Raw genomic sequence first — 27,973 nt, 5'->3', positions numbered from 1 at the left:
GCTAGTCAGCTCAACCTTGTACTTGAATTTTCCAATCTTCGTTATCTCCTTGAAGCTTTTGAATCCTGCGTCGAATAAAATCCGACCGACCTCCGCTGGGTGTTTTGCCACTTCTTTTCAAAATCAATGGGCTCCAGATACGCTACGTCCGATAACTCCACCGCCACTGCATTGGGTCCCTGTTGCGACGCTTTCCGTGTTCCGGGATTGCCACCCGAAGTACTCCCCTTTCTGACGATTTTGGTTGGTATTTGTGACCGTGTGCAGGGCTGGTAGCAGGTCACTTTTTAGTGACTTGGTCACTATTTTGAAGCCAGTCACTAAAAAGTCATTTTTACACCTAAAAGTCACTAAAGTCACTATTTCCCTAAAAATAGTCACTAAAGCCACTTTTTCACAAATTTTTTAAATTGAGTACCTGGCACTAAGAAAGTCTACAGTAGTTTTAACAAAATATACATATCTGTTAAAAAATTGAAAATTTTAACCAGGGTGACCGCAAAACGTTAGAACACCAGGAAAACTATTGGAAAATGTCTTCAATTTCGATTTAAAAGAGAATTTTTAAGGATTCTAGGGCAGACACCAAGATATAGCTGAGAAGAATACCAAAGTACAGACTACGAAAGTCTCATGTAAAATTAACTGTTCTGAGGACCGATTTCTTCATATCCGCTTAAATCTTAAGCCAGGTTTACCTATATAGTAAAACTTGGCTTAACACATACGGGCGTCGCTTTTGATTACTGTTTAAATGAATAGAGACTCAAAATTCAGCACCGAAACAATTTTTGAAATAATTCTAATGTAATTGAGAGTGCATTTAAACGAGAGTTCTGAGAAGAATTCTATGATGATTGGATGAGGATTCTAGGTCTAATTATAATAAGAATTCAAAATTAGTTCTGAAATGGCTCTGATGAAAATTCCATGAAAATCCCGTGAACTCCAAAGATGGTTTCTGCGGATAATTCTAAAAGAATTCTGGGGTGATTTCTGACGATACTTTCAAGAGAATTCTAAAGAGTTCGAAATAAATTCCGAGAAGAATTCAAATGGATTCGAATTTTGAGGAAGGAATTCTGAGAAGAGTTTGAAAGTTTGTGATGGATTTTTGTTTTGAGAATTCTGAGGAAATACTATGGGGATTCTAAGGAGAATACGAATTGAATGCAAGGGAGAAGTCCAAGATTATTCTAAGCAGAAATTTATGAAACTTCTGAGGTTAATTGCATGGAAATTTTAAGGATGGATTTATGGAAGGAGCCTTCAGGGAGTTTCTAAAAGATTCAAAAAATCGAAAATAATCTACTTTAACTAATCATGTGTTATTACCAGTGCTGCAAAATTTCGACAGTACACGGTGATATTGACAATTCTGCTTTGGTCACTCATTTGAGCTAACAGTCATAGTCAAGGCAAACCATGTCAATTGTCAATGACAATGGTGTCAGTGACGAACATGTGCAGGTTTGTTTATTAACTAAATTTGTAACGAAATTAAATGACTTGAGCAAAACAATTACATGGATCCATTTCAGTGAACAAGTATCTACGTCCTGAGCTACTTGGATAACAATAATGTGACACAGAATGTACTAAATTACACTTTTTGTTACCAGGTGAATCTTTGTCATTGACGAAAAAATGAATGAGATTTTGACGAAGGTTTTTTTGAGGATCAAGTCTGTCAGTGACTATGTGACGAACAATTTTGTCAATATCGCGCGAAAGTCTGTCAATGACAATGACAAATCTCAGCACTGGTTATTACTTCATGCGTGAATTAACGATTTACGTAGTCGGAGATGCTTAACGTCAAACATCAGACTTCAAATGGAGATTTTATACAAACGAGGAGGAGATTAAATTATAGAGTTGATAGTTCCGTTATAGTACGGCAGTGTGAAAATTGTTTATTAAAGTAGAAAGCGAGCAAAGGACAATTTTGAGGAAGGTACGAATCGGGTAGTTGTTTACGTCAGATAGCGACTTGAGTGTGAAACAATCAATAGAACTGTTTCCGCATATCAGAGGTACATGAGCAAATCCCTGATCATCTCTTTTGTCAGTGGTGGCAGGGGGAAACACCCACACCCCTCACCATCCCTCATTAACGGATGAGCTTGGTAAAGGAGATGCTCTACCCTATTCGTACCTTCCTCAAAATTATCCTTTGTTCGCTTTCTACTTTCTATATACAAATTTTATACTGCCACACTATAACGGAACTATCAACTCTTTACTTTCATCTCCTCATCTATAGTATAAAATGTCCACTTTAGTCCTGATATTTGATGTTAAGCGTTTCCAACTACAAAAATGATCTATTTCCAAGAATGTTGTTGATTGTTCTGCAAAGAATTTCAAGAATGCAATATTATGTTTGTAATAACTTATTTGCTTCTAAGTTTAAGAGAAGGGGAATTATTCTAAAAATGTTCTTGAGATCATTCTGAACAAATTCTGTGAAAATTTCATAGCAAATTATCAAAGTTATCTACCTAGGTATATCAAATATTTAGAGATTTCGAACGCAGAATCAAATTCAAGATCATAAAAATGGGAATTACCATTTGCTAGTCATCATGTATAACGTAAGCAAAAGTAAATTATTCAAATCACTTCAAATACTCTTCACAGGAGTTTCCGTTGTGAGATTCGATTAAACTAGCGGAATTTATGAAATTTGATATTGAGTTCCATGACATAAAAAGTTTATTTCAATATCAAACCGTATTTGAATTTCTATGGTACAATATAAATGGTTACTTACTATTATTATATCTCATCAGCGCTACCAGCCCTGCGTGTGATAGGTCCTCCTTGCCTGTTGCTTGACGACTGACTCATGACTTAAATCTATCTTTTATTATATTTTTTTTTTCTCTCTTCACTCAATTAGTTCATAAATTTATATTTTTGATATTTTGCTGTTTCTCTATACTAGGGGAAATGTCTCTAATGTTGGCCTATGGATCTAAGATTGGGCCCATCGTTAAAAATCTGCTATTTATCAATTTTAACTAGATGAACGCGTTATTGAGACGTTACTAATGGATATTTTTGGTTGCTATTGAAAATTTAGTCAATTGCTGAATTTATGTATGGGCCCAAACTAGGGACACTTAGGCCGACATTACCTGCATTTCCCCTATTCCACTTTTTCCTCTTCTTTTCGCAGATGTACAAATCACTTTCTTCTCTTAGCCCCTGCTCTAGGTAAAACCAAAATGGCTTCCTAGTCACATCCAATCACTCTTCATCGACTTGGATGACGAGATATTAATCGCAAGATTTCACACTCAAATTCCACGAATTTCTTGACTTTTCCACACCGAACACGAGCCACGGACGATGCGCACCGATTTTGCGTATAATTATTCCCTTCTTCTTATTCGCATTTCAAGCTTATTGCTTACTGCATATTAGCTTATTGCGTGCTCTCAACTTAGTGTTCTAAATGCACTTCCTCAGTTATTAATTGAGAGCTTTCGATGCCAATTACCAATGCATGAATTTGTATATTGTGTGGCAAGCACAATGATACTCTATGCCCAGGGAAGTTGAGAAAATTTCCAACCGAAAGATTCCCTCGACCGGACCGGGAATCGAACCCGCCCGCCTCCGGCTTGGTAATACCGTGCCTTTACTGACTAGGCTATGAGGTATAATTATTCCCGTAGTAGGGGAATTTACGTTTTCTCGGCAACCTAAGCAGCGACCATCTTTCTATAGCCTTTTTCTCTAAGGAACGCACACATATGCAGTATTGGTTTGTTTACAATCTTTTGCTGCCAGCTGCTCTAACAATTTCAGTCGAAAGAATTGTCAAAAACTGTTTTGAAACGCTTTTACAAAGCTCCAATCTTCTCTAGTGAGAGCGAGTATTGTCGGCAACCAGTTTTTCTTCGGCAACCGTTCCATTTGAACTGCGTGTAAATCTGCTGTTCTATTATCGGCAACTCGAAATCAGCTACAATTTGTACTGCGGGTGTTGCATTTCAAGAAAACCTTGCTAGATTGCTTTTTCTAAGTGGTAAAAATATAGTCAAATTGAAGCTGAAAGCATAAAGAATCGTTTGCATGCATTCAGCGAAGTGTTTTCGTAAGAAAATCTAGTGAAAATAGTGTTTCAATTTGTGTTGCCGAAAATAGTATGTCATGCCGAAGCCGTCATTTCCCCTATGTAATTTTTCAACCAATTTTTTTCCGATTTCAAATGCACAGTAATTGCGACTGTACTCTATCTGAATTTTTTTTTCCGTTCGCATCGGAATTTTAGATTATCCAAATGCTGGCAACGCATAAAAAAAAGCAGAAATTAATTACATAAAACTTCGATGAAATTCAACCCAAACAATCGGACCCAACTTTTGTCGTGTAAAAAAATCAGAATTCATGGCATCGCTGCTCACAACTGAACTTGGAATGCTGAGCTATTTCATTATCAATGTCAACAAAAGCCAGTATTGGCCACTAACTGTAAAAGGTCGAAAGTAATGGATTGGAATCCGACAGGACATCGTAGCGAAGGCGGCAGACCCAGGGGGTCGTGGCAGCAGAATCTCTACAAAAAATCAACGTAAATCTAAACAGTTTTGGAAGCTGCTAAAGTGCGACAATCTACAGGATACTGTTCATAAATTACGTAGACAGTTTTTGTGGAATCCAAATTCCCCCTGCTGAACAAAATCGAACGGAGCATGGCTGCTAAAAATCTCAGCGCAAAAAGGTCAATCTGGTAAACGCGACCAAAGAGAATCGTAAATTGCAAAAGGGATGCATTTTGTGCCTTATCGCCGTCGCCCTGCATCCATCATGGTTGTTGAGTTGATGCACTAGTAGCGAGCCGCCCCGTCGTACGCGGAACGGGAACGAGAACCAAATAATGCGTTCCCATCGCAGGGTGGGAGGCCTGCCTCTCTCTGTTGTAGGGTCGGTATGTGTTTTGCAAGAATCGCCACAAGCTCTGAGGCTGACATCACACAAACACATCAAGTCCGAACGGCGACGACGACGACGACGATGAGTGGTATGCGAATTTTCTGCGCTCATCTGCTGACTGCCACATATGACTATGTAGTTATGAACGGCGGTGAACAACTACTGTACGATGATGCGGTTCAGGCGATCTCGCGCGCGTGTGTTCTATGCGCGACATTTATTTTAGCGAAAAGGGGGTACTTTTCTGGCTCTTCTCCGCGTTCTGGTGCTGGCTGATCTGTATTGGTGTATGATGATGGCGCAAATGATGGACATCAGCGTCAGAAACGGAACTGGTGTGAACCGTAGCAGCATCACGTATGTGTAAGCCTATACCATGTTGTAGTGTTGCCATAATCGCATAACAGGCCCATCTTTGCTTGATTTCCTATTCATATGGGACTGTTATGCGATTATGGGTGGTAGTAGTGCTGCCAAGTACTACACAAGAGCATCACCGTAGTCGCGTGCATTTATGAGAGCAAACCATGTGAAGGGCTATCAGCAGCGGCAGCAGTGAGGAAGTAACAAGGTTCTATTGTAGAGGACTACTAAGTGTAGACGACAATGTGCATTGCGGAAAATAATCGCAGCACTTTGGCTCAATAAAATACCGCATTGGTGGAGATCATGGAGGAAAAAAACGACCACTAATTTCTATCTCATTCCGTAAGAATGTGATTACGCAAAAACAAGGCGCACTCTGAATATTTTCTGCACGGAGGTAGGCTAAACTGGGGATTCAGTATTTTAGTTCTTATACCCTTGCTTTCCTCGCTTGCCATTGCATCGTGTGTCGTGTGCCGTTTTCAAGGACAATTGTCTGCATTGCACAACCGACTGACAGAGATGGTGTGTATTTTTTTTTTCCTTCGTTCGGTGTTACTTTTATTCCCTCCTATCTTGTTAGCCATCATCGTCATCGTCGTCAGTTCACAGTAGCGAAGTGCCATACCATACGTATCTCTTGCACTGTTTGGGGTCGCGTTCTACAATAATGCTATGTCGTAATAATACCAAACACCTCCTACGGTGGTGGCATGCTACGGTAGACATCGATATTTCCGTGCTGCAAAAATTGATTCTCCGTGCGTCTGGCTGTGGCACGCCTTTTCAAAGTTGAAAGTTTTCGCTTATTTTGAAGTGTCGAGTACGCTACGGTGGTATTGCAGTTGGTTGGGAATTTTTTCGATTTACTTCCGAAAATTGTGTGTGTTGTGTAGCAGAGAAGATCATTCACAAAGAAGCCTTGTTGTGAAGGTCAGTTTTGAAGAACTATTTGATGTGTTAAGTGAATCCGTCATTGTGTTGGAAGTGAATCACATATTAAAATGAAAAGAGGACTTTCCCTTTCAAGAGGAAAGAAAAGGAAGATGACAACTAGGAGTTATGTAATTTCCATAACAGCGTCGAACCTAATCAATACCACCTACAAGTACCCACGGCGACGTTTGGTGATTTATTGTGATTTAGAGTTATTTTTTTTCTGTTTGTCGGATTCATAGTAAATTTGTTTAGCTCGCAGAGCTGATTTTTAGAATTTGGAGAAGTGTGAGTTCTTTTGCTACCGTTTTCCGAGTGAAATAGTCTGAGCGAGACAAATCCTTTCATGAAGCAGATTCATGTCAATCACAAAATTTCCGATTTCGAACTCCATGAATGCCCGATCAAACTTGGCATGCAGATGATGTCCGAGACCGGATAGAATCAACGAACTAAAAAAAGTGACATGACATGAAGGGTCCTGAGATGAATCAAAGGATTTATTTCTGCACTTTGTGCTAAGCGGGTTCACAAGATTAGTCGGGACATCGTAGAATACCTTGTTGAGTTTGCAGAACTTCTAGATCAGATCTCCGGGATGATTTGGAGAATCCAAGAATGCTATTTTTTACCATATTTAAACATTTTAATTGGTGTTATTTATGAGGCTCCGCGAAGTGAAAAACAAGAACAAGATTTCGATGAACTTAAAAAAAAGCTCCAGGACAATTTGGAGAATGATAAATATTTTGCTAACAATTCTTTGTGTACCACAAAATGTTATTTGCTTTGTAGTACCTCAAGATCTATACTCCAGGATGATTTGAATAACTTTTAACCAAAATACAGAGACAGTCTCACTATTTCAGGGTTGATAACGAGTCACTATTTAGTGACTTGGTCGCTTTTTTCAAGCCAGTCACTAAAAAGTCTCTTTTTTTAAGGCCAAGTCACTAAAGTCACTTTTTCTTCTAATAAGTCACTATTTTAAACTTTTTTAAACGTAAATTTATTTCAAGATTGATCATTCTTCTGGATAGGTCTACATTTTGTTCTAATTTTTTAACAATTTGAAGTTGACGACGGTATAGAGTTTTTTTTTTACGTTTAATCGGTCTTCTCTATCTACAGGGTGTCCAATCATTCGACTAAATAAAGTTCTATGAGTTTTTCAGGTTTTTCCATAACTTTGGCGGATATTTTCCAGGTTTATAAAAAGAATGCTGTTCATGAAATGCGTTAAAAATTTGTTTTTAACGCGAACGTTTTTAAGACATCAGTTTTAAAGAAACAGCTTTACTATCAAATCCATTAAATGTTGTTGAAGTTGAACACCTACTTCATTTAAGTAAGTCAAAGATCACAACATTTTTAATTTCTTGACGTTTCGTACTATCAAAAATGTGGAAACTTTAATGAAGTTCAATTAATCTCAGAAAAGCTAGATCTAGAGATCTTAAGGGGAAGTCCCCGAAACTTCAGCCCAGACTATTGAATTGGTTTAAAAAAACTCACGCTTATAGAGTTTAAACAAATTCAGGATAGTTCCATGAGGTGCTGAAATAAAATCGAGAACCCATAAGATTTACCGAAAGATTCAGTACAGACACTGCCAGAAAATTTATGAAAACTTCAGAAATATCTCAGGAACTTCACAGTAATCCAGATAATTCTAGGGACGTTTAAATGTGTTTACGAGAATTGCATTTATTTTAAAGCAGAACCGAGATCTTCATTAGAGTTGAGGGTTTTAAGGAAGCTCCGAGAACATCAAGGCAGATCAGAGAATTAAAGGGCAGTTCAAAAAATTTCAAGGAAATTGCAGAAACCGGAATTTCCGGAAACCTTGGTTTGCTCAGAGAAAATTTCTGGAACGCAATAAAAATTGTATGAACATCTGGAAAATGTGAGAGTATTTCAAGGGTGTTATATCATGGAAATTTCAAGAAAACTTTTAGCAAGCACCGATATTTTCAAGAAATTCCAGAGAACTTCTAAGAAATTAAGATATTTTTAGATTGTTTCATTATATTCAGTGAAGTTCCGAGTACTTCGAGGACGATCAGATAACATCAGAAAAATCTCATCAACTTAATGAAATTTGCAGCGACTTACAAGGAGTTCCTTAGAATTATGGGATATTCCGAGAATTTTATGATTGATCCGAAAACTTTAGAAGCTCCAGGGAATTATAAATATATATCAGAAAATTTACCGCAACATTTGATCAATTTTGATAAATTAAAGTAAGCTTAAAAAACTTCTTCCAGGGAAATTAGTGATTTACGGCAAAATTCCGTGAGCGTATTTAAACTTTAAAAACTTAAGGAAAATTGTAGAACCTAAAAGCAATTAAATCAATTCCAGTAAAATGGTGGGTTCTTTTAAAAAAATCTGAGACAGGGCAGTCTAGAGAATTTTAAGGAAATTGAGAAATATTTTGGGCAGTTTTAAAATAAACGGGAAAATCTAGACTATTTAAAAAGTTATGAATTAGTTTCGATAATTTAAACTTCAGACAAATCATGATAACTTCAGTGAAAATCATAGAAATATATTAATTATTTCGCTACGGAAGCCTAAGGAAGTTCCTAAAATTTCAGAATAACTTCGAAAACTTCACAGAAGTACAGAGATCTTCAGAAACATTTCGAGAACTTCATAAAAATCTATGGAACTTGAGGAAAAATTCGAGAACGTCAGGAACTTTTATGAACATTTCAGGAGCATCTCAAATAAGTTTAGTAAAGTTCCAAAAACAAATGGAATTTCAGGGGAGTTCAGTTCCATTAGTTTACTAAATTAGCGGGAAATTTCAAAAAGTTACCAGATTTTCAGAGAACTTTTGAGATGTTAAGAAAATTATTGAGGTTTTCACATAAGTCCAGAAGTTTACGCAAGCTTAAACATTTTTAGAACAGTTCTATTAAATTCATGGTAGTACAACAAGCTTCATAAGAACTGCAAACACTTTAGAGAAGTTTTGAGAACTTCGAGAAAGATATTGATCTCCTCAGAGCAGGGAAATTACATAAGTTTTAAAAAGTTTCGAGAAATTCAGTGAATTGTTAACACTTTGGAGAAGATTCATATTGTGGAAAATTGTGGAAACTTTAGGAAGTCCGAAAAAGTTTAGAGAATTAAAAAAAAATATGAGAAGTATTGCGAGCATCAGGTTAGATTCTCAAACTACAAAGGAACTTCAAGGCAGTTTAATTAACGTTGGGTATATTTTGGAAACTTTCAAGTAGTTCTGAAGACCTCAGAATAGTCTATTCCATATTCAACGAAGATTTCTCATGAAAATTCGCTTGGAGTTTAATATCTTCGGCTAAGGCTTCACATGAAGTCTAAAATTCCTCAGAAGTACCATGAAAGTAGATAACAGTTGATGTTTTTCTCATGGATTCCCAAAACTCACGTGGAATGAGGTCCTTAGAAATTATAATAAAATTCCATGACCCTTTAAACTGTGCAAGGAATTTGATTCCAGATTCTTGAAAATTTCTTGAAGTATTATAACTTTTCAGTTCAGAATTAATAAAATTTGTGGGAAATATGCATATTCTTATGCTCTGAATTTAAAAAAAAATATATTTGTTACTGAAGATTAATCCATTCAGGATCTATAAAGTTCAATGTGTTAATGAAAATAACTAGAACTATTAAATGTTTTTATTTTAAAATGCATTCTTAGTAAGAAAATTATTAAATTATTAGGTATTTTCAGGAAAAATAAAATTGAATTTAAGGTTTTTCAGGGTTTTCCAGGTCGTAGAAGCTTGGAGGCTTAGTCATAAACTTTCTATTGAATCTTTCGCTTTAAAGGTTCCTATCGTACATATTTAAGTGTTTATGAGAATCTAATTGAATAAGTCTAATCAGAGCGACTACTTTTCTTCCCTTAAGTCACTTTTTACAACTCTAGATAAACATTTCAAAAGGTCCTATCTGTATTGATCGATTCTCTTTCGTCAATAACTCAGCTGCAAAACCTTTCCCTGTTGTATTTGACGTTTTGGACGCTAGATAAGAACCTCCTTTATCAAACTATGTGGTAGAATTAGCGCGAAATTTGTTTACAAAGCAGTGGTTATGAATAGAAAAAATTCGATAAAGAGAATCGATCGAAGCAGATAGGACCATTTGAAATGTTCATCGAGTTACTATAAGTCACTATTTGGTCACTTATTTCTTCAACATGGTCACGAAAATCACTATTTTTGACAGCATTGATTGCTACCAGCCCTTCTTTTTGCACAGTAATCTCTTTGATTTAATGCGAATTCACTATTCCATTAGATTTTGTAGATCTAGGTCATAAACATAACATGTTAATGAAAATCCAATCTCATATATTTTTTGCAAAATAGAATATGATTATCTCTGAACGGTGATTTATGACAGCTTTTCGTGTAGGGTAGATACGATACCGTTGGTAGGGGTCATATATGATTGAGACCCATTTGTTGAATTTTCACTTATATTTGACGGCTAGAAGATTTTCAAATAAATCTGGCTTTCCACCAGACTTATTTCTGACCGACAAGAAATCCATTTTGACAAACCACCTATTCGAAAATCGATCGATCAACAACAGAAGGATTTTCGAACATTTTAATTTATTTTCGAAGCGTAAAGTTAAGTGAAAATTCATCAAATGAAACAACCTGAACTGCTTAAATGACAGATCTTAGAAAAAGTTAAGGGTACTTTAAAATGTTAAGAGAACCTAAACAAAATTACAGGAATCTTATTATAGCTTTGAAAACATCCAATCAGCGTAATGCTTTGTTGTCCTCTGCTGTCCGAAGAAGTCGTCTCCACTATACTCGATCTATGACCAGACATCGCCAGCCCATAGTCTGCGAAGGGACCGCAGGTCCCCTTCCACTTGGTCGATCCACCTTGCCCGCTACGCGCCTCTTCATGTTCCTGTTGGGTCGTTTTCAAGAACCATTTTCGCTGGGTCGTCGTGCCCAGCCCACCGTAGTCGCCAAGGTGTATTCAACTCTCACACCTTAATCTGTGCCAAGAGTTTTGGCTGTGCCAAGCGTTGTGCCGATCATTCCGAATAAGGCCGAAGTGTATCAATCAAGGTGTCAATATCCCATAAGTTTGACAACCCTGAAGTTAGACTTTTGTGATTGTGTTTACATTTTCAAGTTATCTAATTCATGGCCATGGTTCATGGCAAATATCAAGCTTCATTCTCTTTAGACTGAGAGCGGATTGAGCACTGGAAGAGGAACTGGAAGCAATACAAGTTACAACCCATAAGACGCGTCCACAAGAAGCGGACGGTGGACGAAATTTTCACCAGCTGCCAGTAATATGCTCCACGACAAAATTAAACCGAAAATTCACTCCCACCCTAGAAACAACATCATCGAAACAGTTCTGATCGACTCAGAACTACGCAACCTCGAAGACATCACCCAAGCCTATCGTATCGCAGATTGTGATGTCTCATACCATCACCCAATCACACACGTTTAAGCCTATCAAGTTCACGATCCTTTGCAGATGTGATACCTTCCACGAGGTACCACCAATCAAAACCAATGACCAATATATCACCAGTGAAAACCATCAAATGTCCCCCTACTTCATATCTGTCATACTGTACCCTGTGGCTGTTGATGTTGTTCATCTGCACGCCCATGGGATCTTGCCGAACAGCAAATTAATTATTGTCGTCATGCGTCATACACTTTCGAGATTAAGCAAGGCCTTATAATTGATTGATTGGTAGGCCACCCATTGCACTGGATCTTTTTGAGACGAACTAGTGCAACAGAAGAGTGGAGATTGGATCTTTGGTGATGGGATGCACTCAGGGAATAGAATGTAATTGCATTTTTGATTGCATTGATCTGTTCCTATAAATCCTATACTGTTTCGCTAAGGCAATCGTCCAGACCTGATGGAATATTTGAGGTTAATACGTATCGACATCCTGACACTGTCTACTTGTATGGACTTGTATGAAAATCCCTATAAAGTCCTGTGGATTTCCCATTGAAGTCCACCAATTGAAACCAATGACTGGCAAGGATACCAAAGGAAAAACGTAGAAGAAAACGATAAAATTTTCATCCCGGAAGACCCTTGGCAAGACCGGGATTCAAACCTGGCCGAAATACAAAACCCATCACACACACACTCCCTATGATGTGTTTTTTTTATTATTATCGTTCGTTCTGCACAACAACCTTGTAAAACAAAACAAAAATCCTCCGCAGCTGGCACAATATTGTCGCCGATCGCATTGGACGATCTTACAGACATTTGACCAACCGTTGCTGGAGGGAACCCATTTTGGCTATCTTGATAGTCGTATCAACCTTCTCGACCGACCATTGTGTGGAAGAACGCTGTTGACGTGAAGCTATTCTGGACGAAACCACGAGCCGCTGAGATTTTCGCTATGAATCGGATGAGAAAAACTTAGTTTCATGGTGCAGACAGGTGCAGGAAATACTCACAGCATTTTTCGTTGGAATCCGAACCCAATGTGAAGTCCAATGGAGTAAACAAAGTAGTCAACCTTAGCAATGATTGGCAAAACGTCAACAACTCTCGACAGTGAAGCCGTGTTCTACTTGTCAATGTTTGTCCTAAAGAGCCGAAAAGTGTGCCATGCTGTGTCTCGGCACAGTGTGCAGTGTGCAGAGTACCCCTTGGTAGTCGCCCAATTTTTACAATGTGGACGATGGATGGTTCTCTAAGCAGCTGTCGTAATTCGTGGTTCATTTGCCTCCTCCATGTTCCTTTACCATCTGCACTCCACCGTAGATGGTACGCAACACCTTACGTTCGAAAACACCAAGGGCGCCCTCCGGAGTCCAAAGTAGGCACGATTCCCTGCCATAATGCGTCTTTGAATTTCTCTGCTGGTATAATTGTCGACGGTCACCAGTGAGCCCAAATACACGAACTCATCGACCACCTCGATTTCGTCACCGTCAATCTGAACTCGGGGTGGGAGGCTAACATTATCTTCCCTAGAACCTCTTCCTTTCATGTATTTTGTCTTCGATGCGTTGATGGCAAGTCTAATCCGCCTAGGTTCAGTCTTCAGTCTGATGTACGCTTCCGCCATCGTCTTAAAGTTCCGTGCCATGATGTCGCTGTCATCGGTGAAGCCAAGAAGCCGGTTGGACTTCCTGAAGATCGTGCTACCCGTGTCCATCCCAGCTCTTCTGATCACACTTTCTAACGCGATGTTGAATAGCAGCCACGAAAGTCCATCATCTTGCCGTATCCCCCTTCGAGATTCAAAGGGACTCGAGAGTGTCCCTGATACTGGTATTGCCCCACGAACTCTCTTGCAAATGGTGACACGCAGTGGCATAGAATTTGGGAGAGTACCTTGTAGGCGGCGCTCAGCAGTGTGATCGCGTGGTAGTTGCAGCAATCCAACTTGTCGCCCTTTTTGTAGATTGGGCATACGACACCTTCCATCCACTCCTCCGGTAATATCTCCTCCTCCCAAATCTTGGCAATTACCCAGTGCAGCGCTCTAGCCAGTGCTTCACCACCGTATTTCAATAGTTCACTTGGTAGTTGATCTACACCAGTTGCTTTGTTGTTCTTCAGCCGACCGATCTCCTCCTCAACTTCTTGAAGATCAGGGGCCGGTAGCCTGCCGTCTTCAGTGCGTGCTCCAAGGTCTGTTGCCGTGCCTTCGTTATTGCTGCATCACCGTTGAGATGCTCGTCATAGTACTGCTTCCACCTCTCAATCACCTCACACTCGTTCGTGAGAAGGTTTCCGTCCAAGTCCATCGCTTCGCAGCAGTGTTGCAGCATTCTCGCCCGTGCTGCATTCTTCTCCTCTACTAACAATATGTACATTCGCCGTCAAACCAGTCATTTCTTCGGTCCGGGATCGCAGTGCCTTGTGCCGCTGCAGCATCTTCAAGAGTAGCTACGCCAAGCTGCTCTTCCGTGGGTGGTGCGCGTAATCATGGGCAACTGCGGCGTCCCGTAATTGCTCAATGTTGGGTCGTGGCGTTCGACTTCGACGGTTGTTATGCACCGTCAAGAGTTTTGAGCGCATGCATACTGCAACTAAGTAGTGATCCGAATCTATGTTCGCACTGCGGTACGTGCGGACGTTGGTAATGTCGGAGAAGAATTTCCCGTCGATTAGAACGTGATCGATTTGGTTTTCTGTGTGTTGGTCAGGTGATCTCCAGGTGGCTTCGTGGATATCCTTGCGGTGGAAAATGGTACTTCGGACTACCATACCCCAAGAGGCTGTATAGTTCACGCATCGTTGGCCGTTGTCGTTCGATACGGCATGCAGGCTGTTTGCCTCCCGTTCTTCACACATTCCACATTCCCGCACATCCTCGCGTTGATCGGCTGCCAACCAATCACGCGTTGGCACATCTTACCCAGCACTACAAAGCACAGTAGTCGCTCGATGCCCGCTTTTCCATACCTTTTGTCCCGTCCAGCAACGTTCCAGTAGTACTACGACTTTGAAGTTCGTCATAGATAAACCTATCGCAGATTTGCAGTTCCGAGTTTTCAATCGTACCGTGATGGTACCATATTCTGCGCACTTAAGACATTTTCTACAAAAAAAGAGTTTCTAGAAAAATTCAGCATTGTTTTGAAATATTTTGATTTAGTATTTGTATAGCTCTAGCATGTAGGTATACATAAAAAATATAAATGTTGATCTAATGAAAAACGTTAACATGAAACAAAGTATTTTTTGAGTATGCGATGATGTTCCTAATTCTGCGCATCATTTTTCAAATGTTCCATATTCTGCGCACTGTGTTCCTAATTTTGCGCACAAAAAAAAACAGCATGTAGAATCATGGTATTTATTCTTGTATGAGTATTAAGCATTTATGTACAAAAAAATTAATCAACTTTTCTTGGAAATCTTTCTAAAGCAAACTTTATCATAATTTAAACTTTATCACTTTTTTCACAACTGTCTATTCAATTTCTGCCAAATTAGTACCAGCTCCTTCAGCCTTTCCTTAAAGCTTTCGCTGGCGTTTTCCAGTAAGTGTTTCCAGCTTTTTCTTCGCTGCCAAACTTTTTTCTTCTCGAATGGCCTTCCTTTGTTGTTTTTCTTGCTCTTGCGTATGCTTTTCTAATTCCATCGTTTCAAAATAAGCCTTGAATGCCTCACTCGTAGCCACAGATGGAGGTCGTGGTTTATACTTCTTTAATTTACGAGTTTTACGCGCCGCAGAAGAGGGTACTTGAAAAGCTTTGTCGAAAAAGTCATCGTCGATGCCATGTTCTGGTTCTGCAATGTGCGTGGTTCCAATATTCACGTTTGAAGAATCTGTCACTGATTGATGCTGACTTCCACCTGCTTCTTGCATACAATCCGGACGACCGGTACCTGGGTCAATAGCGCTTCTGATAATGGGTTTCCCAACGATAGAATGGCAATCATCTGAAAATATCAATTTTGGGAAATAAATATACTAAATTGGTACGTTCTCATAAACAACGAAAATTTTCCATCGCCAAAGGGTTTCCTTGGCTGATATCACCTGTTTCCAACGGAGAAGGATCTTTTTCGACAGTGCTTTGAAGTTGGTACTTAACAAGAAGCTTTCGTCGATCGGCTAAAAATATTGTTGCATGCATGATTAGGAAAACTGTAAATGTCATAGTAAGATACTACCGTCTAGATCAAATTCCTCGAATCCACGGAAGCAATCGTCCTCTGACGAAAAAGTCGTGTTAACTTTCAACAATTTCTCAGATTCTACATCTTGTTTTACACGTTGCCACACGTAAAACAAATTAGCGTCTTCAACCTGTCCTGGCCATTGTACCTTTTTTTGATTTTGTTCAAAATTCTTCAGTTGTCGCAATGTGAGATGTGATTCTAATCCGTCCAAGATAACAGTCGCATTGGAAAATGGGCTAGCATCTGATACGGAAGAGCTTGTGGTTTGAACCGTAATGCTGTGCTGGATTTCCGTATTTAGAAGCATCTCGTAGTTGACAGCGTCTGGATCCCACGGCAATAATCCACATTTGCGAAATCCGTTTTTGATATTTTTTGCCATATTTGGAATATTATCAACAGCCCGTTTTAGCAACGGCGTAAACTCGTGCCTTTTTATGGGTTCACCAGCATGGAAAGTGCGCCACTCAATAAGATGCTTATTCCACTGCACTTTCAACCCTCTGAAAAACGACACATCTAATGGCTGCAGTACATGGGTGGAATTCGGGAAGAGACAAATCAGTACAATCTTTTTAGCTCGACAAAACTCTGTTGTTTGAAAGGACACATGGGACTTGTGCCCGTCGACGAAAAGCACAATCGGTAGAGGAATATCGCTTTTGATAATCCACGGATAGAACACGTTCTTCAGATAGTAATAGAAGGTTTCCTGGTTCATCCACCCCGATACACTTTTTCCGATAGCCCAACCATCTGGCGCACTGTTCGCTATTTCCGCAGGAAGCCGCTGCTTGTATGGAAATAAAACTAATGGTGGCGCCAGCGATCCGGCTGCATTTGCCGAAAATAATACGGTGTAGCATTCTTTCTCCGAGTTTGCGTTAGCCGTGTGAACGTATTTCTGTCCGACTTTCGCTAGAACTTTCTCTTTCGTGGGAACCAATCGCATAGACGATTCATCCATGTTGAAAACGCGTTGTGGGTTTTGCCAAACATCACGTAACTCTTCCTGATGGATGAATTGCTGAATTTCACGAAACCAATTCCGAATTTGGTTCTCTGTAACACACGTCCGTTGTTTAGACAAAGCGCTTGGAATTCTACGAGCAATGTTCGGATGTCGGCCAAGAAAATGTTTTAACCATTTACGTCCAGGAGCTTTTACAGCGAACGGATTATTCGACTTGCGTGTAATACTAAGGTAATATGCCACGGATACTTTTAAGCGCAAGGAATCTACTGGCAAGCCAACTTTTGCTGAATCAATTATCCATTGCACAATACGATCCTCCTCTTCCTTTGTTAGAACGGTTGGCTTACCGGGATGATGAGATACGGAGCCGCGAGCCAGTGTTGCTCTTAACGTACTTTCCGGAACGTGATGTGCTTTGGAAGCTTGGCGAATAGAAAAGCCCTTCTTTATCATTAGAATTGCCGACTCAACTTGCTGGGGAGTGTACTGCATATGTTTTCTTCCGGAACTCATTTTCTCGACCTATCCGCAGATTTAGGAACATGCAGTTAATATTTGTACCATATTTTGCGCAAAATAAATTACTTCTTTTACAGTGCAATATACTCGATATGCACTGAAATCCATTTGGATCAAATTAAAAATACTTACATCTAGCGATCAGCACAAAAATGAATGAAATAAACACACTCCAATGTTTACAAATGAGAAATGTTTTCAAACGGGCTTCTTAGCGCTGCTGCTAACGGATGCCATTTTGTGACGTTTTCAGTGCTGCCGGTTTTGTTTTTATTTATTTTTTCCAATAATGTCGGCAATTTCTTGAATTGGTACTTATTTATATCGTAGACTACATGATTCAGATTCATTATATCGTGTAATAAAGATGATTATAGCCGTAAATAGAATTCAAAAAATGTTTTAATGAAAAAATGCGCAGAATTAGGAGCTGCGCAGAATAAGGCACCCTCACGGTAGTTCTTATTTCGTACAAGGCTCTGTTTAGAGTCCCACGCTGGCACTAGGACGGTGATCAGCAGCTCCTAACATGGAGAACAGACGCCGTTTTGAGCCGCCCCTCCATGGTGAAAAGACGCTCGAGTTGGGTGAATCATTTCCCCTATCACCGTACTTTGGTTACCGCGCCAGTGTTCGTGTCGCACCTCTTCACTTTGTTATTGCCGGACTGGCAACATTGCCCAGGCTACGCCATCCAGCTGTGTCCGTGTTTCAGCTGGTACTCTTTTGTTATCATATGACTCGGGGAGGCGTGAGGTAGAAATTGTGAGGACCAGAGCTAGGTATTCCACTCCTTCCAGATTGTCAACTCACCATTTTGTAGCCAAATTGGGTTGTTTAATTTTGAAAAATTAATCGGCTTTTATAGGGGAAATGTAGGTAATGTCGGCCTACATGCCCCAAATTTGGGCCCATCGATAAAAGTCTGCTATTTATCAATTTTATCTAGATGAACGCGTTATTGGGACATTACTAATAGATATTTTTGGTTACTATTGAAAATTTAGTTGATTGCTGAATTTATGTATGGGCCCAAATTAGGGACACTTAGGCCGACATTACCTGCATTTCCCCTATATCATCTGAAAGAACTTCGTTTTCTGAGCACAGCGTTTTTTTTTTTCGAACCCACACACTTTCATCTCGATTTTTAAATCAAGATTTAAAGCAAAATAATAACTTCACTGTTTGACACTAAACTGACAAACTGACAGCTCGCTCCCATACAAAGTGACACCGAGAGGCGTTAATAAGGTGATTTTTGCAAATGTAATCGTACTTATTTAAAATAGTTCAAGTGTATCAAAATTGATGAAATTTTGGATTTGGATTTCATTTTTAATGCAGATTACGAATATGCATTTACCATCATACCCTTAAAGAACCCAATTCAAGATACAGAAACAAAAACTGCTGTCTTAGTAATGACCCTTGTAAGCTAGTGATCGCTTCGGCTCGGTTTATTTGGTAGACTCGAATGTTTTGAAAACTATACGGAGCCAAATGACAATCAAATCAATTTATTCAGTGCCATATTGCCCAGATGACACGCTTTACTTTCCCATATTTGGCCAACACCAACTTCCCGTCCGTGGGCGGAAGCGGAACGGAAACGGAAAGTTTGTCGATTTGGTTCTAACAGGTTCTAACTAGTTTTCCATCCGACAAGCAGGCTTACTCAGATCGGGCTTTTCCGCTGCCGCTGTCATTGCGCTTGGGTCACCAGTCCGTCAATTTTGATCAGATTCAAATTTGACGCTGACGTTGACGTAGTTTTGTGGGTCCCTCTTTAATCGCAATATATAGGAGGACTTGAGGGCTAATAAAACTTTTGGTTTTTGGCTTGACTCTCCCCGCTGTACATTGAATAATAGACTGAAACAGAAACAATTTCGCAAATAATGGTAAGCACATTCATACGAATCGTGGGTGATTTTTTGGATCAGTGTGCAAAAACAATTCAAAATCCACGTGGCGCTAATATATGTTCCCTTGGCAACGAACTAAACAAATCGCAGCAGGCCTCGATCGCAAACACCGCCAGCCGAAAGCCCAGAAAAGCACATTTTTCTTTCCGGTCACGCGTTTTTCGGAACGTTGGTTTTTTTCTCTCTACAACTAGGTTGTAAAAGATTTGTTAACAGCTTTCTGTTTTTTTGTTTCTTCCGTTCGCCAGATATTAGGCAGGATTGTTTAAAATAAGAACAAAAACAGTGGCCTAATAGCAGCAGCAGCAACAAACAACCAACAACAAGCAAAATCACAAACCTCGAGTCACCAGCAGAGCAGTTGATTTCGGAAAGGATCAAGTGCGTGCAGAAGCTAATTGCGAAGAACTCATCCCACGAAGAAGCCGGAAAATACCATTATCACCAAAGAACCGAGAGGAGAGGTAAAGACAGTAACCGAATTCCTATCCATTTCGCCCTACGTCACAGTCGTGAGCAGTCCGAGGGAGCACTGTAGAGCTGGTCTCTAGAACCTTCCGGAGTAGTGTGTCAAAGGCTGTCTTTCAACTTTGTAATCAGTATTCTTTGTGCGGTCTAGCAGCTCTAGTCGTCGACGCCGATCCATCGTTTACTTTACCCCTTCTAGTTGAAAGCTCGGAAGTCCATGGCATCGGTTGGAGTGTACTCATTTCCGAGTGCTATCACCGGCGGCAATGTTGCTGGTGGGCCTGGAAGTAGCACTAACAGCGCTGTTCCTTCAGCAACCATCGTGAAGCCCATTACGGCTTCTGTTCCTTGCGCATCACCCCCTTCCCAAACGGCTGTCGTTATTCCGGCAGTTGATACACCTGCTTCAGCGCCATCAGCTGTAACTCCTGCACCTGCTGCAGTGGCAACTTCTATTGCCAGTGCACCCTCTGCCGTTTCCAATGGTGTGGCTTCGTTGATCTCAATGTCACCAACACCGGAAATTATTCCTCTGGTCAAGCCGATTGCATCTTCGTCTTCTGGAGCAATATTTGCTGAAACGTTCAAGCTGAGCGATGGAACTCCTTTCGATGGATTGGAATCCGAGTCTAGCGGTGGACGTGGACCGGGAAGTGTTGGGGCACCGGAATCCATCAACGGGTACTCTTTGGAACCGTGCTCGCTATCCGAGTGTATGGAACAGGATTGCACGCTTTGCCAGTAAGTATTATCATTCGTTATGTTTGGACATTTTTCGTTGAACCTTTGTCTCTTTGCAGGAACAAGTACATTTCGCCGCGCGTTCTGTCCTGTTTGCACGTCTTCTGCGAAGCTTGCCTGGACAAGCTCATGAGTGATGACGAGGCGAAGAAACTGGAAGGATTGATCGAGTGTCCTACGTGCAATCAAACAACTAAGGTGGGAACCAAGGGCATTACGGCGCTGCACCAGGACTACATTCTCACCAACGTACTGGATCTGTCGACAATTGAACCATCGATGTTGGCTTGTACTTCGTGCAAGAGCAAGGAAATGGCCATCTCTCGCTGCAACGATTGTGCCAATTTCCTGTGCGCTAGTTGTGACAATGCCCACCGGTACATGCGTTGCTTCGAGGACCATAAGGTTGTGCAGTTGGAAGATCTGCGCAAGTCCTCCGAGAAGGTCGCTATCCATAAGCCGCTATACTGTAGCGTTCATCCTCCGGAGAACTTGAAGTACTTTTGCTTCAACTGTCAAATTCCGGTGTGCAATGAGTGCTTGATCGGCGAACACAAGGGAAAGGAACACAACTATCAAATTATCAGCGAAGCCGAGAAGCCAATGCGGTCGGAACTGGAGAAACTGATGAAGGAAGCCAAGACCAAGATTGAATACTGTAATCAAGCAACTAGCGATCTTGATGCTTCGTTGCATGATCTGCAGAATCAGTTTGAGACTGCTCGGGATTTGATCAATGAATCATTTCAAAGCTTCAAGGCTGTGCTGGAAAAGTGCCGTGACAATGCTTTGAAGAATCTGGAAAAGCTCCACTCGGAACGCGAGCTGAAGATTATGGAATTGTTCCACAACGTGGAGAAATCCACCGAGAAGATTGAGAATACTGCCAAGTTCACTAAGAAGGTGTTGGATCAGGCAAACGGACCGGAATTGTTGAGCTTGAAGAAAATGATTGCAATGCAGTTCAGCAGTCTGATGGGCTCGACGCCAAAAGTGGACGTTAACTTTTCGCTAGAGTTCCAGACAAGCTTCGAAAAGTTCGATCAAATCGCTCCCGAGCTGTTCGGTACGTTCCGTACGGAGACAAGTCCACCAAGTCCGAAGGAAACGACTCCACCCCCTTCGCTGCCCGGAATGGCCATCATGATCAACAAGCCTCCGACGAACAGCAGTGGCAGTTGTGGATTGTCTCAAGGACCCCTGACTGGTTCTGTCACTGCCAGTAGCCCAATTTCGTTGCCAACATCAATGCAGTCATCGTTCGATGGCGATATCTCCAATCTAGGAGCCAGCTACATGTTGCCGCACGTTCTTACCCCAGAACCTCCGACATCCACTCCAATTGCCAACAATCATATGGCAGCTGCACCAGCAACCGTTGGAGGATCGGCTACCCTGCCAGGATTGACCAGCATCGCTGAGTACAATTTGCACCGCTTGGCCAATCTGACGGAATCCGCTAACGATATTACCGATGCGATTGTCCCAGTCAACACGCCGACCCCCTCAACCAATTTCACGTTGGCCGACCTGATTTCCGGTGATCCGAATGCCTTCCAAGCCCTTTCCAAATACAGTCTGAACAATCCGGATATACCGGCGGGACCGATGATGCCACCGCATCCCAATATGGATAACCTTTCACTGCTGAACGATTTCTCGGGCTTGCCAGGACCGGCATCGACAATGCTTCCAACTACACCCATGTCGATGGATTCTTCGCTCAGCGGCGAAATGGCAGCCATGAGTCGATTCCAGGTGAACGGACGTACGAAGGCAACTCCGATGCAAATACGCTGCAAATTTGGATCGCTCGGACAAACCAAGGGGCAGTTCAACTCACCACACGGCTTCTGTCTCGGAGTGGACGAGGAAATTGTCGTGGCAGACACGAACAACCATCGTATCGAGATTTTCGAAAAGAACGGAACATTCAAATTTTCCTTCGGTGTCCCCGGCAAGGAGGAAGGCCAATTGTTCTACCCGCGGAAAGTGGCTGTGATGCGTTCGAGCGCCAAATTTGTTGTGTGTGATCGCGGCAACGAACGGTCCAGGATGCAGATTTTCTCCAAGAATGGACATTTCATCAAAAAGATCGCAATTCGGTAGGTTTATTCATTCAAAGTGCATGGATTGATGATCACTTATCATCTTTTGTTGTCTTCAAACGTTTGCAGTTATATCGACATCGTTGCTGGCTTGGCTGTGACAAACAAGGGTTTAATCGTGGCAGTTGATAGCGTTTCCCCAACGGTCTTCATTATCTCCGAAGACGGAAACCTCATCCATTGGTTCGATTGCAGCGACTTTATGCGTGAACCTTCCGATATCGCAATTAATGGTACGGACCAGGCAACTTCCGACTCTGACAGAGAAGCGTTACTAATCTTATATTCCACTTCCCCTCTATCTACAGGTTCCGACTTTTACGTGTGCGATTTCAAGGGACACTGTGTGGCAGTTTTCTCCGAGGAGGGTACGTTCAAATATCGTATCGGTAGCGAGAAGGTTACCTGCTTCCCCAATGGTATCGATATTTCCGACGCGGGTGACGTTCTGATTGGCGATTCACACGGAAACCGCTTCCACGTGGCTTGCTACTCCAAGGACGGACAGTTGCAGTCGGAGTACGAGTGTCCGTACGTTAAGGTACGTCTACTTCGAGCATTATTCACTATCCGAGATGGATCAAATCAGATCATATTCATAGTGAATGAAAAAAGAAACTAACGGTGGTAAGCTGCAACCGGTATTATGCTCGGACTGTTTTGTTGTCGACGTCGATGTTAATCAATACGATCCTTAACAAACATTTGCCAGATCCTGAAATCAGGGCCGGTATTAAAAGTTAATCCGAGTTGGAGCTTATCACCATAAGAGAGTTGTGAGAACAGCTCCATGACATTTATAAGAAGAGTTTAGAGTAGAATTTTTAGGAAGTTCTGAGGAAGTTCCGTGACGATTTTCCAGGTCCATTTTTAATGAAAAGACTAAATTCAAAGAGCTAGGCAAAAATAAAACATTTTTTTGTTCTGCCAATGCTTGAAAAGATCGACTATTTATCTAACATTTACATTGACATTTAGAGTAAATCGGTTACAAAATCATTTTGAGAAGTTATGTTGTAAAAATATGTCAGTGAACCAGAAAATGCTTATATCGTTTTGTGAGAAAATTTAAAGGGAATAGAGTTTTGAGAGTACAATCCCAACCGAATTCTGAAAAGAGGTCAAGGGAATTCCGAGGATGATTCCAATGACATTTTGAGAAGAATTCCAAATGAATTTTCAGAAGAATTCAAAGGCGAATTTCAAGATAGATCTGTGGAAGAATTGCAGGACATTTCTAAGGAAAATTTCATGGAAACTCTAATGAGAATTCAACTTAATTTAAAATAATAATAGGGTAAGGCGGGGCAAGATGGGTCATCTACTTGATTTTTTATATTTTTGTTTGTCAACATAACAGGCTTAATATAGCCCTAATACTGGTTTTAAAAGCAAACTATCATTAGGGTTGCATTGAACTTGTTGTTATTGACAAACAAATAAATTAAAAACATGTACTAACTGACCAATCTTACCCTGTTATGGAAGGAAGCTGCAGTGAATTCTTGAAAGAATCATAAAAATGGAAGAGAATCTTAGGATGAATACTGCAGAAAATGTCTGGACTGTTATAAAGCATCCCAGAGAAAATTTCAACTTTATTTTGAAGGAAACGTTGCTTGTTTAGAACGATTGACTCATGGGATTAGTTCGCCGCGCTCCATTTCCCTCAGGAAATACATAACATAATACAAGACTGCCTGAATAGAAAAGTGCTTAAGAAAAAAAGGGACATTATTTGTTTTTTTAATAACAACATGTGAAAAGGACATACAGTCAACTCTCCACAACTCGATATTGAAGGAACCATCGAGTTATAGAATTATCACCAAACGTTACGTTACGTTTATGTTTATTGTTCCAAGATCCAACGGCTGAAGAACGGACGTTGGATTTGGTGGAAAGAACTGAAGATCGATGGCTTTCAATTTCAATTGAAGAGATTTTGGATGGGCAGGACAATTATCCACGAGGAGTACAGCATTTCTGTTCTCACTCAAGAACTTTTCGTCAAGATTTAGGACCCTGTTTTCGAACGTCACGTACCGGCAACGACTTGATGTTCTTGAAGCAGCGCGGTTTCTTACTTTTCCGATAACTAATAGTGGCAATTTCTCGCTTCCATCCATATTTGCAGCACACATGGACTGTTGAACGTTGTTTCGAATATTTTCCTCTGTGACACGATTCAGTTTGCAAGGTGTACGTCTTATCTATCTGGAATGCATTTTGTAGAACAGGTCGATTTCATCGGCATTGAAGATGTCCCCTGGTTCTTAATTTTCGATTAAGGCAAGTGAGCGCTCAACTTCTGAGCTGAACAGATGTCTTTTTGCTACAGTTCTGTGGAGATCGAACACTGTGTTTTTTTCTCTTCCTGCGCATCGCTGAGCCGTTACGTGTCGCTGCGCGTCCAAACGACTTCGCGATGGGCCGTCGAGAATCGCAAAGATTTTGCGAACGTGCCGAAGAAACCGGACAATGCCAAAGTTCACAAATACTGTGCGACCATATTGGGTCTGAAACAAGGTGAAGTGCTACGGATCCAGATCAGCAGAACCCTCGGAGTTTCTTTCGTGAAAGTCGTCGACCTAGCGTTGGCGCAATGAATCTGTGAGGAACACGACAACAAACACGAAATTATTACGGTCGACAGGGAAAAAAATATCCGTTGAAAATCACACTGGAGGAGGGAGCAGTGGAGGTGGGGCTCTTCGATTTGTCCGAGGACGTGTCGGATCAAAAAATCGCTGACTTTCTAGGAAGATACGGTGACGTAATCGCAAAACGAGAACAACGATGCGGAACCGATATCGATTTCTCTGGCATTTCGACCGGCGTTCGTATAGCAAAAATGACGGTGAAATGAAACATCGAGTCGTGGGTCACAATCGACGGAGAAGTGACGAGTGTATCGTATTTCGGTCAGCTACAATCATACGCCGATGCCGCAAAGCAGACGCCGTCGCAAAAAACGAGTCAAGTCGACTATAGTGCGAACCAAACCAACACAAACTCAAACCGAACCGCTCCCAATGCGAACCAAGCTTCCCGGCCTCGGTTCGATCCAATCTCGGCCAAAGCTGTTACCATGCCACCACCGAAACAAATTCTCCAACGTCAACAACAGAAGCTGCTACCACCACCAGTTCTGACCGAACAGAACTTCCCCACGTTAACCCCTACCTCGGCTTCGATTCCCCCATCGGACAGCGGCTCGTTGACTCCCTATACAAGTCAACAACCCCCTGCTAGCGGCGGAGTGGATCCCAAAACTGCTAGTGGTAAGTCCGATGGAAACGAAACAGATTCGTCTGTAGGGTCATGCAGCTCCAGAAGACACCTCCGCATTCGACCACCAGGCAAGAAGCCTCGCCTGGATGACAACTGCGACGACAAGCGAGATGGGAGTAACCAACCGTCCTAATGACTGAGTTCTCCAGTTACAACCTCGCCACCATCAACATCAACAATACTACGAACACAACGAAGATTGACGCTCTTCGAACCTTTGTACGAACGCTGGAGCTGGATATCGTTTTCCTCCAGGAGGTGGAGAATGAGCAACTCTCTATCCCTGGCTTTAACGTTATCTGCAATGTAGACCAAGCAAGGCGGGGAACGGCAATCGCGCTGAAAGACCACATACAATTCCCGCATGTGGAGAAGAACCTGGATGGTCGTCTCACCGCTTTGTGGGTGCAAAACACGACGCTCTGCAACGTATATGCGCCATCGGGGTCTGTTGTTCGTGCGGAAAGAGAAAGATTTTTCAACGGCACGGTTGCGTACTACCTTCGGTACAACACTCAAAACGTCATCCTCGCTGGAGATTTTAACTGCGTGCTACGTCCGAGCGACTCAACGAGTTCCAACACAAGGCCGGCTCTCCAAGTGACCGTATGGCAGCTACAGCTTCACGATCTGTGCCTGAAATTGTACCCCATAATCCCCGCACCCACGTACATCACACACAATGCGGCATTCAGGCTCGACCGCATATATGTCAGCGCTGGGCTTTGCGAGCATCTCCGGAGTGCTGACACGCACGTATGATTATTCACGGATCACAAAGCTCTAACAGCGCGCATTTGAACCGCTGAGAACTTAGAGGAATTCCAAGGGAGATGGCAGTTTTGGACCAGCCAACGAAGAAATTTCACCTGCTGGATGACATGGTGGCTCCCATGCGCGAAGCCAAAAATAAAATCTTTTTTCCGCTGGAAGTCAAGTGAACTTTTCAGGACTTTCAACGCTGAACAACAACGCCTCTACGAGCAATTACGACTCACATATGATGGCTATTACCAGAATCCCACCATGCTGGTGACCATCAACCGCGTAAAAGCAGACGTTTATATCCGGCGAGAGCATATCCACTTTTCAGACGTAAAAAACATCTATAACAGGACTGCTGAACGAACGAGGAGAGCAAAGGCTCTCTGGAGATCGAGCAACACATGTTTCGATACTTCAGGGACCTGTATGCGGCGGAAGAGACAAGGCAGGTGGGGGGAAGAAACGTTCGAAACTGAGTGAGCCGTACCCGAGGACAACCAAGCCAACGGAGCTCTAATGGCAGAGATCAGCATTTTTCCGTGCTGGGCACCAATGCTACCGACACCAGGGAGGCAGCTCCCACACCTGGACCCTACCTATCGACCCATCAACTCATGAACCGGGGACCAACGGCTTTACTTCCCTTCCGAAGGAAGGCGTGATCAGAGATGTTATGTCTCAGAACATCCCGGCGGCGCCGACTGGGATTGAACCAAGGCCTGCTGGGGTGAGAGGTAATCACGCTCACCACTACATCACCAGCGCCGCTAGAGATCAGCATTGACGAGTAAATCACCGGGGATCGATGGTTTGCCGGTAGAATTCTACCTACGAACCTTCGACGTCATCTATCGAGAGCTTTACCATAGAGGTAACTCTAAGACCAGCAGGTCCCGAAGAAACGTGCTCAACTTTTTGGATCAGCTCTGGTACTCTCTTCGGTCCCAAGCTATTCGATTCACCCCTCGAAACTTTGGAAAATCCTCTAACCCCTCATTTTATCTGTTAAACTTTCATAGCGAATCAAAACAAACATTGTGTAGTACTAGAATTTCGACTAGAATGGGGTACGTTAATCGTTTGCTTGGGACCAATAGGCTAGTCAAGTAGTGAGCCAGTTTAAAATCGTTAGTTTCGTATTGATTGTTGGCTCTACTTCGTTATTAATGAAGCTATGACGAATGAGCTCCCATCTGAATTCGCCGATGGCACTATTGTGTTGGTTAAAAAGCGAGGTGGGGATGGGA

At 41.7% G+C, this 27,973-nt stretch overlaps 1 protein-coding gene across 5 annotated transcripts in view; it reads left to right on the top strand.

Annotated features, from left to right (window-relative positions):
• Positions 1-27,973, top strand: part of mei-P26 (meiotic P26) — a 50,476-nt gene that overhangs the window by 15,790 nt on the left and 6,713 nt on the right. For 4 of the 5 annotated variants that reach the window (XM_065239809.1, XM_065239810.1, XM_065239813.1 and 1 more), the window contains exons 2-5: positions 19,599-20,559; positions 20,619-22,664; positions 22,737-22,900; positions 22,976-23,208. In XM_065239809.1, the coding sequence (XP_065095881.1) occupies positions 20,036-20,559; positions 20,619-22,664; positions 22,737-22,900; positions 22,976-23,208 (2,967 nt within the window). In that variant the 5' untranslated portion in view covers positions 19,599-20,035. Of the gene's footprint in view, positions 1-5,266; positions 5,711-19,598; positions 20,560-20,618; positions 22,665-22,736; positions 22,901-22,975; positions 23,209-27,973 lie in introns of those variants that run through there. The other variant, XM_065239811.1, reaches the window with a different exon arrangement.

Source organism: Ochlerotatus camptorhynchus, unplaced genomic scaffold (assembly GCF_037179485.1).
Source record: "Ochlerotatus camptorhynchus isolate MF236.1 unplaced genomic scaffold, CSIRO-AGI_Acam_v1.1 ptg000062l, whole genome shotgun sequence".
In the NCBI taxonomy this organism is placed as follows: domain Eukaryota; kingdom Metazoa; phylum Arthropoda; class Insecta; order Diptera; family Culicidae; genus Ochlerotatus; species Ochlerotatus camptorhynchus.
This window is presented reverse-complemented; position numbering and strand designations above follow the sequence as displayed.